Source organism: Protomyctophum bolini (assembly GCF_963924005.1).
Source record: "Protomyctophum bolini genome assembly, chromosome: 9".
In the NCBI taxonomy this organism is placed as follows: domain Eukaryota; kingdom Metazoa; phylum Chordata; class Actinopteri; order Myctophiformes; family Myctophidae; genus Protomyctophum; species Protomyctophum bolini.
In genome coordinates, this window is record NC_137870.1 from 1,713,212 (window position 1) to 1,727,100 (window position 13,889).

General features: G+C 41.4%; 1 protein-coding gene and 1 long non-coding RNA gene across 2 annotated transcripts; one reads left to right on the top strand and one right to left on the bottom strand.

Moving 5' to 3' along the window:
• Positions 1 to 773: 773 nt before the first annotated feature.
• LOC308321251 (uncharacterized protein) lies at positions 774 to 11,576 on the bottom strand. The gene is made up of 5 exons (XM_080772090.1): positions 11,106 to 11,576; positions 4,334 to 5,251; positions 3,563 to 3,742; positions 2,749 to 3,031; positions 774 to 990 (listed from the first exon to the last, which is right to left on the bottom strand). The coding sequence occupies exons 1-5, from the start codon at positions 11,226 to 11,228 to the stop codon at positions 872 to 874; spliced, it is 1,623 nt and encodes a 540-aa protein (XP_080628216.1). The 5' UTR covers positions 11,229 to 11,576; the 3' UTR covers positions 774 to 871.
• LOC308321015 lies at positions 8,682 to 10,572 on the top strand. The gene is made up of 3 exons (XR_013964581.1): positions 8,682 to 8,717; positions 8,828 to 8,875; positions 9,180 to 10,572. It is a non-coding gene; the product is annotated as an uncharacterized lncRNA (long non-coding RNA).
• Positions 11,577 to 13,889: the final 2,313 nt, after the last annotated feature.

Genomic DNA, 13,889 nt, shown 5'->3' on the forward strand with positions numbered 1-13,889 from the left:
ACTTGCACTACATTGACTTGTTTTTGCTGCCACTGAAATAATGTGACCAGGGTTGAGTATTTCTATATTTGTTTGAATGGTTTATTTCGATCTTATGCCATTGGAACATTACAAGAAGAATCCTGTATTAAACTCATTTGACATGATGGAAAAGGTATAGGCGGAAGCTGCATTATTATTGCATTATTGATAGTTTGGTTGGTTTCATTTTAAGGTCCAGATGGTTACCAACTCATCATATGTATTTATCTGGGGACCACCTGGAACCCCCTCAAGGACCACTGGTTTACAGCAAAGCAACATCGGTGTCGCCCATAGAAACGTGAGTTAGAATAAAAATAACAAATACAAATTATGATACAGCCTAAACTTTTACCCCGGTCTTTGATCACTGTTGGAAATGACATTTGTAAAGGTTTGTAAAGTGTTCAATGTTTACAACAGAGAGCATAACGCTACATTTTAACAGCGGGCGACAGTTCCTGTAAATGGACAGTTGATATTGATATTTTGCCCGACGTTATTATGGCCAATAAATCTTGCTATTTTGAACTGATTTTGAGACTCATTCTTGAATCATGTAAAAGTAAAAGTCAAATTCATGGTAAAAGGATCTACATACAAACATCATTCAGTGCACTTACTTAGTGTGCTACAAAATTATCATATTGTAAAGAGAATGTCAAGTATCAAAATCCAGTAAAATGCAGTGAACATAATTATACAGTATGCATGTATAGTTTAATTATGCTCTTTCCTCAAAGCATCCAGTGTCCTTGTGAGTTCCCTGCTGTCCTCTCTAGCCTCTCCTGTGAGACAGCCTCAGAAACCCATCTGTGTAAAACCGTGTTTCCTCACTGGAGGAGCGTCCCTATTGGCTGTCGTCCTCACTGGAGGAAGTAGGAAGTAGAACAAAGTCCCGCCTCCTGCTGCGTGACGTCCTCCTCTTCTTCCTGCTGTCAATCACCCTGAGCCTCCTGTCAATCACATCTGACACACACACACACACACGGACACGCACACACATACACACGCACAGTTGATCATTTGGGCTTGTTTCTAAAGTGTAGTTGTTTATTTGGGCTTGTTTCTAAAGTGTAGTTGATTATTTGGGCTTGTTTCTAAAGTGTAGTTGATTATTTTGGCTTGTTTCTAAAGTGTAGTTGTTTATTTGGGCTTGTTCCTAAAGTGTAGTTTATTATTTGGGCTTGTTTCTAAAGTGTAGTTGTTTATTTGGGCTTGTTTCTAAAGTGTAGTTGATTATTTTGGCTTGTTTCTAAAGTGTAGTTGTTTATTTGGGCTTGTTTCTAAAGTGTAGTTTATTATTTGGGCTTGTTTCTAAAGTGTAGTTTATTATTTGGGCTTGTTTCTAAAGTGTAGTTTATTATTTGGGCTTGTTTCTAAAGTGTAGTTGGTTATTTGGGCTTGTTTCTAAAGTGTAGTTTATTATTTGGGCTTGTTTCTAAAGTGTAGTTGATTATTTGGGCTTGTTTCTAAAGTGTAGTTGATTATTTGGTCTAGTTTCTAAAGTGTAGTTGTTTATTTGGGCTTGTTTCTAAAGTGTAGTTGTTTATTTGGTCTTGTTTCTAAAGTGTAGTTGTTTATTTGGGCTTGTTTCTAAAGTGTAGTTTATTATTTGGGCTTGTTTCTAAAGTGTAGTTGTTTATTTGGGCTTGTTTCTAAAGTGTAGTTGATTATTTTGGCTTGTTTCTAAAGTGTAGTTGTTTATTTGGGCTTGTTTCTAAAGTGTAGTTTATTATTTGGGCTTGTTTCTAAAGTGTAGTTTATTATTTGGGCTTGTTTCTAAAGTGTAGTTGGTTATTTGGGCTTGTTTCTAAAGTGTAGTTGTTTATTTGGGCTTGTTTCTAAAGTGTAGTTGATTATTTGGGCTTGTTTCTAAAGTGTAGTTTATTATTTGGGCTTGTTTCTAAAGTGTAGTTGATTATTTGGGCTTGTTTCTAAAGTGTAGTTGATTATTTGGTCTAGTTTCTAAAGTGTAGTTGATTCAATCAACTTTATTTGTTCAGACTCAAGGTCCAATAACAACAGACAACATAAAACACTACATACAGAGAGAAACACCCCTAACCCATAAAAACATAATTTTACAATAAACATTCATACCAGTGCTTCCAAAAAGCAGATTATTTGGGCTTGTTTCTAAAGTGTAGGTGATTATTTGGGCTTGTTTCTAAAGTGTAGTTGTTTATTTGATCTTGTTTCTAAAGTGTAGTTGATCATTTGGGCTTGTTTCTAAAGTGTAGTTGATTATTTGGGCTTGTTTCTAAAGTGTAGTTGGTTATTTGGCATTGTTTCTAGAACAAAACATTGCATGGATGCACCTGGGACGTATCCCAAGGTCACCCGGGTTTCGGGTCTCTCGAACATCACCCCTCACTCAGGTGACCCAGCCGGGGTGATCAAGTCCCGACTTATGTCCCAGTAGTAGAATAATTGGACTTGATTGTTTCTAAGTGTATAGTTGATTATTTGGCCTTTTCTTTTTGCTTGCGGCACTAGCCGCTCCAATGTCTGTTTAAGCTCGGAATGTGATGTATGATGATAAGCGTGCTGCTCACTTCACACGCGTGTCCGGTATAAAGTGGGCGTGGTGTGTCTACCTGTCCAATCGGGGGGGGGGGGATCAGGGGGGTGTGTCCGGTGTAAAGTGGGCGTGGTGTGTCTACCTGTCCAATCAGGGATCAGGGGGGGTGTGTGTCCGGTATAAAGTGGGCGTGGTGTGTTTACCCGCTACAGTGTCGTAGTCCAACCGGGGGTCCCTCCAGTAGAGGCTGGGGGCGGTCCTCCAGTGGCGGTAGAGGCGGGTCTGCAACACGGACAGCGCCAACAGAACCAGCAGGAAACCCAGCGCCGCCGCCGCCCAGACCGCCTCGTCTGTCCTGGCTGCGTGAGACGAAGACGACGACGACGATGATGATGACGACGGTGGTGAAGACATGGACGCTGTGCCTTTCCTCAGCACTCTGCCGCTGTCGGGATCCTCACTGGCGCCACCTGGTGGCCCGGAGGACTGGAGAGAGAGAGAGAGAGAGAGAGAGAGAGAGATAAGAGAGTGAGTACATTGATATGATTTGCTCGATCCACTTTTCAGACTTTTTTTGGCCACGTCAAAACTAAGGAATCACATTTACATACATGAGAATGGAGACTGGGCTTATAGGTAACATTTACATACATGATAAAGAGACTGGGCTTATAGGTAACATTTACATACATGTTAATGGAGACTGGGCTTATAGGTAACATTTACATACATGATAAAGAGACTGGGCTTATAGGTAACATTTACATACATGTTAATGGAGACTGGGCTTATAGGTAACATTTACATACATGTTAATGGAGACTGGGCTTATAGGTAACATTTACATACATGTTAATGGAGACTGGGCTTATAGGTAACATTTACATACATGTTAATGGAGACTGGGCTTATAGGTAACATTTACATACATGTTAATGGAGACTGGGCTTATAGGTAACATTTACATACATGTTTTAGTCAACTATGCTAACCGTGTAAACGACATCCAGTACTCACCCTGTTTCGTGGGGTGTGGGGGGTCGGAGGCGAGGTGAAGACGCCCTTTCGTTTTTTGCTGCGAGCGCGTGCGTTGATGTGTGTGTTGATGTGTGTGTTGCCATGCGTTCGTTTATTCGCCACCTCTCTCTCCGTCACTTCCAGCAGGCTGATGTCTGCCCGCCTCTGTGACGCGTCGGGCTGCCAATCGCCGGCCGTCATAAAAGTGGACAAATAACAATGCAATTCTATAATTTTGCGATAATGTAGCATTTAGCAGACGCTCTTAATCCAGAGCCACTCACAGTAAGCAAGAACAAAAACACATGGTGATAATACATCAAACGGATATAGCCGTGGCTGGCGTATGACGTCACATATAGGCGGGGGGTAAGGACATTCACATATAGTTGGCAAAGAAAGAGTTAATCCATTCTGTGCGGGAACCCCTTTTGGTGTTTTAAGCATTATGTTATGCTTTAGCTATTGAAAAAGAGCAGATCTACAAGCTCAAGTGCTGCGCTATGAGCTTGTAGGTGTAATATATTCTTTCAGAGCGAAAGTTTGTAACTCAAATCTTTGCTTCTGGGGGGGGGGGGGGGGGTCCCTGGAACAACATATTTCCAGATGGGGGTCGGCGGCCAATTACAGATATTTTTGGGGGTCCTTGAAGACATTTTGTAGAATCTGATCTCCGGTCTAAATGGATTTAACAACATAGAAACGATGAGTGTAGAAGATGTTAACATTTCTATACATGGTCTGGTCTTATTTTCATAACTATGAGCTTACCGTGGCGTTGTGTCCGTGGGAGACGCGTACGTCGTCTGTACGCTCGTCTCCGGCTGCCTTGGTCTGCGTCTGCTTAGTGAGGCTCTGAGCTGCCTTGGTCTGCGTCTGCTTAGTGATGCTCTGAGCTGCCTTGGTCTGCGTCTGCGTAGCGATGCTCTGAGCTGCCTTGGTCTGCGTCTGCTTAGCGATGCTCTGAGCTGCCTTGGTCTGCGTAGCGATGCTCTGAGCTGCCTTGGTCTGCGTCTGCCCAGCGATGCTCTGAGCTGCCTTGGTCTGCGTCTGCCCAGCGATGCTCTGAGCTGCCTTGGTCTGCGTCTGCCCAGCGATGCTCTGAGCTGCCTTGGTCTGCGTCTGCGCAGCGATGCTCTGAGCTGCCTTGGTCTGCGTCTGCTTAGTGATGCTCTGAGCTTCCTTGGTCTGCGTCTGCTTAGTGATGCTCTGAGCTGCCTTGGTCTGCGTCTGCACAGCGATGCTCTGAGCTGCCTTGGTCTGCGTCTGCTTAGTGATGCTCTGAGCTGCCTTGGTCTGCGTCTGCACAGCGATGCTCTGAGCTGCCTTGGTCTGCGTCTGCTTAGTGATGCGCTGAGCTGCCTTGGTCTGCGTCTGCTTAGTGATGCGCTGAGCTGCGTCTTTGTCTCTCCTCCTGTCCTCCAGAGTCTCTCGTCCGGTAGAGTCGTTCGTAGCGTGACGACGTGAGGAGGAGGTACCCCCGGGTCCCGGCGGGGTCGGGTCCTGCTCCGAGATGTGAGAGTCAGGAGAGGAAGGAGCTGCTCTGGGCTCAGCAATGTGGGCCTCCCGATGGAGGTTAGAGTTGTGGGCCTCCTGGTGGTGGTCAGCGGTGTGGGCCTCCTCGTGGAGGTCAGTGTTGTGGGCCTCCTGGTGGAGCTCAGCGTTGACCTCCTGCTCAGCGTTGTCGCACTGTCACAAACAAACACACTTAAGCACTTGAACTGCAGAATCTAAATGATACATTTAAAAGTGCTGTAGCCTACTTAAGGGACTGTGTACTTCTGCTCCACTATCTCAGAGGCAAATATTGTCCTTTTTGCCTCACTACATTTATTTGAAAACTTTTACTATAGTTGAAGCTTTTGAATATTATAACAAAAAAAACATGCATTAACTCCGTCAACCATTATACACTTTGAAAATAGTCGATCTACAAGCTTTGATCGGCTATATTAAAAATAGGCTATATGTACACATACATGTACTGTAGGCTATGCTATACGATGTAGGCACTAGTGATGTAAATACGTGCAGGGATGGTCTTTTAGACGAGTCCCAGGGACATTTTATGAGTCCCACTTCAACAACGTTATATAGGAGTCATGTTTTTTTTTACAAATTGCAGCATTTAACTATTTTATTTTATATGGTTATAATGTGGTTAAATTCATGTTAGAAAACAGAAGAAGAAATGATTATTATAACTAAAGCCAGCTAAATATGGCGATTTGTTTGTTACGTGTATTATCTTTACTGTACATGCCGAGTACAGTAGTGCATCCCGTGGATGAATGAATTAAAAACTTTATTCCGAACATAATAAAAAAGTCAAAGAATTAAAATAAGTGCAATATAGAAACAATAAAAGAATATTCCCAAAGCATTAACAACAAAAACAACAAAAAACAAGCTTCACTGGCCGCAAGTATAATTATTTTTTCTTCTTTTTTTTTAACTTTTATATATGCAGAGGTGGATGTTTTATTGTGTCCCTTAAAATCAGACCAGTGTGTGTCCACAGTGGAAACCTCGTATGAATCTGATCTCAGGTCAGAATGGGTTAACTACAAACTGCGTTTTGGGATGCAAAATGCACCCTATTTTAAGTAGGCTATACATGTTCTGAACAGAACTGGGTCCAAGTTAAGTAGTGAACCTGACGCCCCTGGTATCCTATTGTATTACTCTTAGTTAATACCATAGTGTATAGCTGTCCCAGCAATGGGTATTTTGTAATATTCTATTTTATTGCTTACCTTTCTGAAAACGTATAATATGTGAACATTATATGTGTGTTTATTTGGGTACATATTGTATTTGCATGCTGTGTGTGGTGCCTGGTCCTTTATTGCTGTTCATTATGACCTAGAAGGGCATGCCGGAGCAGAGCCCTGTGATTAGAGTGAGGCAGCATTGATTCATTGCACCTGTGTGAGCCGAACTCAGTCAGAACAAGCCTGAGTTTCAGTGGTGTAAGGAGCTCTTCCTACGTCTAAAAGGAGAGTGTCCTTAAATAAAGAATATAAGAGAAGATAACGTACGTAGCTCTCCTAAAATAATCTGCAGAAGGCGCACACGGTATGTTACAATATTTGTTGTTTTTGTTTTCTTTGTTTGTAAACAGTGTTGTACTTCTGTCGATCGTTTAATTAAAGTTTGTGTACATCTCATTGTGTTTGTTTACATATATGCATAGATGCAGCCTCCCTACACTTTCCTCACTCTATTCCACCAGAATAATTAGAAAGGCAAACAAAATCATTGCAGACAACTCCCATCCTGCACATCACCTCTTCAATCTCCTCCCATCAGGCAGGAGATATAGAAGTATCCAGAGCTTTACATGTCGCTTCAGGGATAGCACTTACCCAGTAGCCATTAGACATCTGAACCAATAGTACAGTATATGCATATAGCACTTTAAAAAAACTGAATGTAATTTCATATGCTGCTGGTTATTGTATTGTACTGTCCTTCTTGTTTGTGTATATGTTGAGTATGAACCAAGACAAATTCCTATCAACTTGTTGACATGGCAAATAAATTATTGAATCTTGAATCTTGAATCTTGAATCTTGATACGGACGTCATGATTGACTGACAACAAGGACATTCATATTTCATGTTTCATTGTGTTTAAAAGGACATTAATATGTTTTGTGTTGCAGTTTTTCACGTTGTCTTCATGGGGAAATAAACAACCTTGAGATATCAGTTGGAGCGTTTGTTATTCTGCTGGATATAGGAGCGGTTATACATAACGTCCCAGCTAACATTTCCCCGCTAGCTACCGCCTCCCGCTGTCGCCTTCACAGCGTAGCACGCCCGGGCTGGCTTGGACGTCCCCCCGCCGTCCGCGCGTCAAACGATCGCGATCAGTTACTTTTTAATGCGATCGTGAATTTACAGCGATTTACAGTCCCTCCTCACGCTGACGTAAGGCTTGCCTCCCCCGCCCGTCTCTCTCTCTCTCTCAGACAAGGATGTGCATTATATGTATAAAATACATAATTTTTTAACTATTGAATATAATTAAGTGGATTCTTCTTCTACTTCTTCTTCTTGCGGTTATATTTATTATTATTATTATTGTTGTTGTTATTAATAATAATAATAATAATATGTACCTGCAGACTTATAATTATAACTTTAGTTCAGGCTAGCCTACCTAGCCTGGAGCCGAGGCTTTACCCGGCATGCATTGCAGTGTTGTTGTTTTTGTTGAATCGACGTACGGGGGTGGAGGCAGTCGCAGAAGACAAGACTCTCCAACAAATGCTTATATTAGTTCTTACACCGTTTTTCTCCGGAGAAATTCAGTTGAAAGGTCAGTGTATTTTTATATCCGATATCTACCGTGTGTAGTGTAATTGCCCGTGTTAGAATCGTTTCGATCTTTATCTGTGTATGTTTCCCTCTAGCTAGCTAGCCTAGCTACCTGGGCAATCTATTGTTTGGACGAGGGGATAAGGTTAGCATTAGCAAACGTATAACTCATGCTATTTTAACAGGTAACTTCTTATTGTGTTGATAAGTCCTTAAACACAATTATTCGAATTAGATAAGATTTGATACGTTGCTTGTGTAGACTACATAAACAGCATTTAGCTGTAAATCACATTTTTTGTCATTCTTTGTTTTAGAACTTCTCCTATGGTACCACATCAATACAGCATGGGGTCTGTGTGTATGTGGGGTCTGCAAGGCTAAATCTTCGTCAAATGTCTGTCTTGCAAATGTAAAAAAATATCACATAGTAGGCTAATGTTTAAAACAGACTTTTTTTGTTATTCTATTATAGGTGCAGATGCAGTGACCAAAATGAGCATTGCCATGCAGGTATTTCTTTTACTCTTCTCTCTGTTGTCTCCTCTAAAGGAACTTTGCTAGGCCACAATTGCAAATAAAGATTTGTCTAATTACAACACATTTTGATTTAATTTTTGTCATTTTAGTCATTTTGTTGTTTTATTCTAAGCCTGATTTTTACACTTGGTTGCATGCTGAATATAGCTGGTCTACAAGCTCGCAGCACATTGTGTGCTTGTAGATCTTCTGTTTTCATCAAATTGATTTTTATGTACATACAATGTTTACCATTTTGTTGTTACTGTGATTTCAGACACAGGACTTGGATCTGTTGGGCGTACAAACGGTAAGAACATTTCTACCACTGAATTAAGGTTGCATGCTACAAGCTCTCTTGCCTCAAGTTTGCTGTTACATTTGAAAGAAATTTGACTTGAATTTGATTTCATTTTACAGACAAGGTGACATGCTGTACAGAGCTGAGACATCGTTCTTTAATTTAAGGTAATTGTTCATTTTACCAAGGACAGAAAATTGGCACCCAACAATGTGTAACTGTGTACCATTGTTACCATCATAACATTTTAAATGACTGAGGTGTATTATGATGAGTACTGTGGCACTCTGTGCCACACTATGAGCTTGTAGATCTGCTATTTTTCAACAGATAACAGCTTTTAAAATAATGTTTAAAACCTATGAGGCGACACAGATGCGTCCTCAGGTCTAAATGGGTTAAGGCAGTGGTTCTCACAGCCATCAAAACATTATCCCACAATAATTTATTTAATTAATTCTGTGATTTCAGACGAACTTTCGCTGGAGGAAGACCTATCGACTTCAAATGCAACCTCTGCTGGAAAGGCTACCACCAGTCGGGTTTCCCTGACCCTCTACTATACGCAACATCCAGACCTCAAGGAACGCACCCAGCTTTCCGTGCTCGGACATACAGACATGGGGACATACATACATTGCTACGCTCAGAAACTCCTGACTCCACTCAGAAGAGAATTGGTGTTTTAAAGACTTAAGCACTTACACTTGAGAACTGATGTCTTCTAAATCCTCACAGATTTTAGTTAAAACATTTGCTGCAAAATAATATATATTTACAGATTTGTGCCACATTTTCACGATGTTTCAAAATTAGCAAATCTACAAACTCGTTTTCAACAGCTTACAGCTTTTTAAATAATGGTTAAAGTGGCTAAAACCAGGGGATCTTGGACTTCAGTGACAGGGACCTGGGGTCTGAGAGCCGGAGACGTTGGACAGGGTGCATTTTGGAACTTCTGCTGGCGGCCACCACCAGTCAGGCTTCATAAAGGAAGGAAACGGACAGGCACGGCAGGCAGCTCATCAAATGGTGGTCCGTGGCTCAAATGGTGAATAACTTTGGCATGAAAAGGGTTCAAACCCACCGCTATAGGGGTTTCCAAATGGACTCTTGAATGTATGCTGCACGATTTCTTGCTCAAAAGGTGAATCTCGATTGTGTGTTCTGTTTATTGCTGTGTAACTGTTATTGCAACATTACTGGGCCTACATAACTAACTCCACACAGAATAGACTTGGTGTTTTATAGAAATTAAACTTGAACTGATTCCACAAAATGTCTTCTAAATCCTCGCAGATTTTAGTTAAAACGTTCACTGTGTTTGGGCCACATTTTAGTATTAGCAAATCTACAAGCTTGTGAGCTTGTAAATCTGCCAACAATCTAACAGCTTTTAAAATTATGGTTAAAGTGTTTGAATGGTATGACTGTTTTCTGAAAAGCCTAGATGTTTCTGTATCATTGGTGTTCAAACGATTTACTCCAATCTGAAAATATGTTGTTCTAGGGACCGCGCTACGAGCTTGTAGGTCTGCTATTTAGTTTTATCCTGAAAATGTGCAAATCTTTGAATATATATTGTTTCAGAGCAAACGTTTTTAAACTCATCTTTGCTTCTGGGTAGTCCCTGGAACAACATATTTTCAGATACTGTAGGTGTCTGCGGCCAATTTCATAATATTTCTGGGGTCCTTGACATAACATAATTTGAGAACCACTAATATAGAAACATAGGTTTTTCAGAAAACTGTGGAAATGTGGACACAATCTTATCCAACATGTTCTGGTGGTTTCAGGAAAGTTGGTGTTTTATAGATTTTAGAAGCCAGTGGTTCTCAGAGTGGTCTTAAAGTGCATTCTCAGCAAAATGACATAAAAATCAACCACTTGTATTCTAAACTTGGTTGTTTACATATTTTTTCTATGTGCCTAAATGATTTCATTGTAACCTTTTTTTTTCCTAATAAAGAAACAAAATTAAGTATACATTTGCTGCTTTATTATGTTTCTATAAATATGTGGGAGGGAGGTGAGCATGGGGGAGGATCGAGGGGTGCGGGGTCATATGGGGGGGGGGGGGGGGGGGGTGTCATAAGACAGCTCCACGCTGTCCTGCTGCTGCCGTCGTAGCTGAGCTGACGTTCGAGTCGCGGCAGAGAAGCGGGGCGCCGGCTACACGCGCGTCGGCGCGCACGGCACACGCTGATCAAGAACGACGCGGCCACATCGTGCGACGCGCCCGGCGGAGGACACGATCGGCGGCGCGCGGCGACCGCCTCCCGCAGGCGGCGCGCCATAACTTGCTAGCTGGGGTAGTAGTAATTCCATTGTCACAGCAGGATATTGTTATTACTGTATTTAGTAGCAAATATATTAACGTATTAAATGTATTACCATTCCATTGTCACAGGAGGATGCAGCAGCAGCCCAGCCACCTCCGGAGGCACCGACCAGCTGATACCGAGCCACGCTGAGGCACGCTGCCGCCAGCAGGCTCACCGCGAGCGGACTGGACATGTCGGCACGCCTCGGTGAAGGTGGTGGTGGTCAGTCACGCACACACACACGCAGGCACGCACTGACACGGACGCATACGCACAAATCCACAGTCCACTCATTCGGTCAGATCACACGCACGCACGCACACACACACACAGAGTCACTCACACAGTCACACACATCTGGCTCTCCATCCATCTTTTCTAGAATGTCCCACAAGAGTTGATAAAACTCTCCATTTCGCGAAATAAATCAAGCGACGCCACGTGCGTAATATGCGTAAAATATATAAAAAAGTCACTGTCGTTTTCTTTTCTTTTTTTTTGTTTTTACTTTTATCCTAAAAAGAAAAAAACAACATCTGCATGTGTTGTTTCCACCAGTGATGTTTCGTTTTTAAAGTGACCCGGTCCCGACATGCTGTTAAAAGCAGGTTATTGATTCACTTGATTGATTGATTGATTGCTGGATCGGAGGAGTTTGTTGAGGGTTCTTAAAAACTTTGAACGGCGTTCTTGTTGTTGACGGAACTGCCACCGCGGACAGACAGGAAGTTGTAGTTATTGTGCAGTGTGCCTTAAATTATGACCGTTGGTTGCAATGCACGTGGATGGCCACAGGAGGGCGCCAGAGGAAAATAAAATCAAAAGGTATACGTGTGAAATTGTGAATTAACATAGGTTTACAAATAAAAACCCAAAACTAATTTCAAAATGATCTAAAAACAGTGACATTGTGGGGGTCTGTATGCTCACCAAGGTTTTAAAACGATGCAGGGGTACCAATGTGGTCAATTTGAATGTATTGTGTAGGTGGTTCTGGTTCCATGTATTTGGGCCACAGAAGCTAAAGGCATGATTTACCTATAGTTAATATTATTTGGACGTCTCTAAATGTTCTGATGAATTGAACATGGTGGACCCTGTTGTAAACAAGTGTAATGCTTTATCATGGTGTCGTCCACAAAGTAACAGTTTCTGTATTGACTTAATTGTGCTTTCGTTTGAAATGTATACCCATTCTGCATAAATCAATCAGTCAATCAATCAATCAAAAGTGTGTCATTGTCATACATAGGTAGAGGCTTGGGCGGGAACCCCTTTTGGTGTTTTAAAGGAGAATTCCATGCTAGAATGCTTTCTTACCTTTCTTACCTTTCTTTGTAGTTGTTACGTCCCCACCAAAGAGGTCCAGGTGTTTTTTGTGTGCAAAAACTCCTTATTGGCTATTTTCCCTACCATAAGCCCTCAATGAATTGCATTGCATTGAATGGGAATTGAATGGGGGCTATGGGGTGTTATGCTAGTTTGCTTATTTCCATCGAAAGAAGTAGTAAAGTGTGCCGCTTGAGATATTATTTACATTATGAAGAGAGGATATATACAAAGAAATTTTGAGCGATGGAAATAATTGAACTAGCATAACACCCCTTAGCCCCATTTAATTCCCATTCAATTCAATGCAATTCATTGAGGGCTTATGGTAGGGGAAACGGCCAATGAGGAGCTTTTGCACAAAATAACACCTGGACCTCTTTGGTGGGGACGTAACGACTACAAAGAGAGGTAAGAAAGCCTTTTAGTATGGAATTCTCCTTTAATGCATTATGTTATACTTTAGCTATTGAAAAATAGCAGATCTACAAGCTCACAGCGTGGCACCGAGTGCCAAGCTTGTGTAGATCTGCTATTTTTTTTAAATCGTGAAAACGCCTACAGATCTTTGAATATATTATGTTCTTTCAGAGCGAACGTTTTTTTAACTCAAATCTTTGCTTCTGAGCGGTTCTGAGCGGTTCTGAGCGGTTCCTGCAGAATAACATTTTCAGACGGGGGTCGGCGGCCAAATAGACATAATTTTGGGGGTCCTGACCTTGACATGAGATATTGAGCACCACTAACATTGTAGGAACATAAAGGTATTTCAGAAAACTGTCAGGATTTAGAAGAGTAGAGTAGAGTTTAATTTATTTTTGGTCATTATAACAAATCAATAGCTGTTGAAAAATAGCAGATCTACAAGCTTGTAGCGCGCCACTCGGCTTGTAGGTCTGCTATTTTTGAAAAATCGAAGAACGACCGACATAGAAACGTAGCTTTTTCAGAAAACTGTCGGGATGTAGAAGACATTTTTAGAATCTGATCTCAGGTCAAAATGGGTTAATGTGGCCCTCAGGTTAATATTGCAATATTGATATATATATATATATATATATATATTATTAATTCCAGCTGTTACAATTCCAAACATGCAAGCATGACCCGCTTAAATTACTTCAGTCTAAATTCGTAGCTCTAGTAGAGCAGTTTAAACTATTATTGTCTTTTTATGTCCAAAGTATAGGCCTACTATTTTTATTTACAGTAGTTCATAAAGTTAACATAAGTATAATTTGAAAAGGCATTGGAAATAAAATAAAAAAATGTTACTTTTCCAGGATTCCAATAAAAAAAATAGCACTGCGACACGTTTTGAGCTTGTAGATCGGCTATTTTTGCTACAACAGTAATAATGCAATGTGGCCCCTCTGGAGTGAGTGTGGAACTATAGTGGCCCTCTGGAGTGAGTGTGGAACTATAGTGGCCCTCTGGAGTGAGTGTGGAACTATAGTGGCCCTCTGGAGTGAGTGTGGAACTATAGTGGCCCTCTGGAGTGAGTGTGGAACTATAGTGGCCCTCT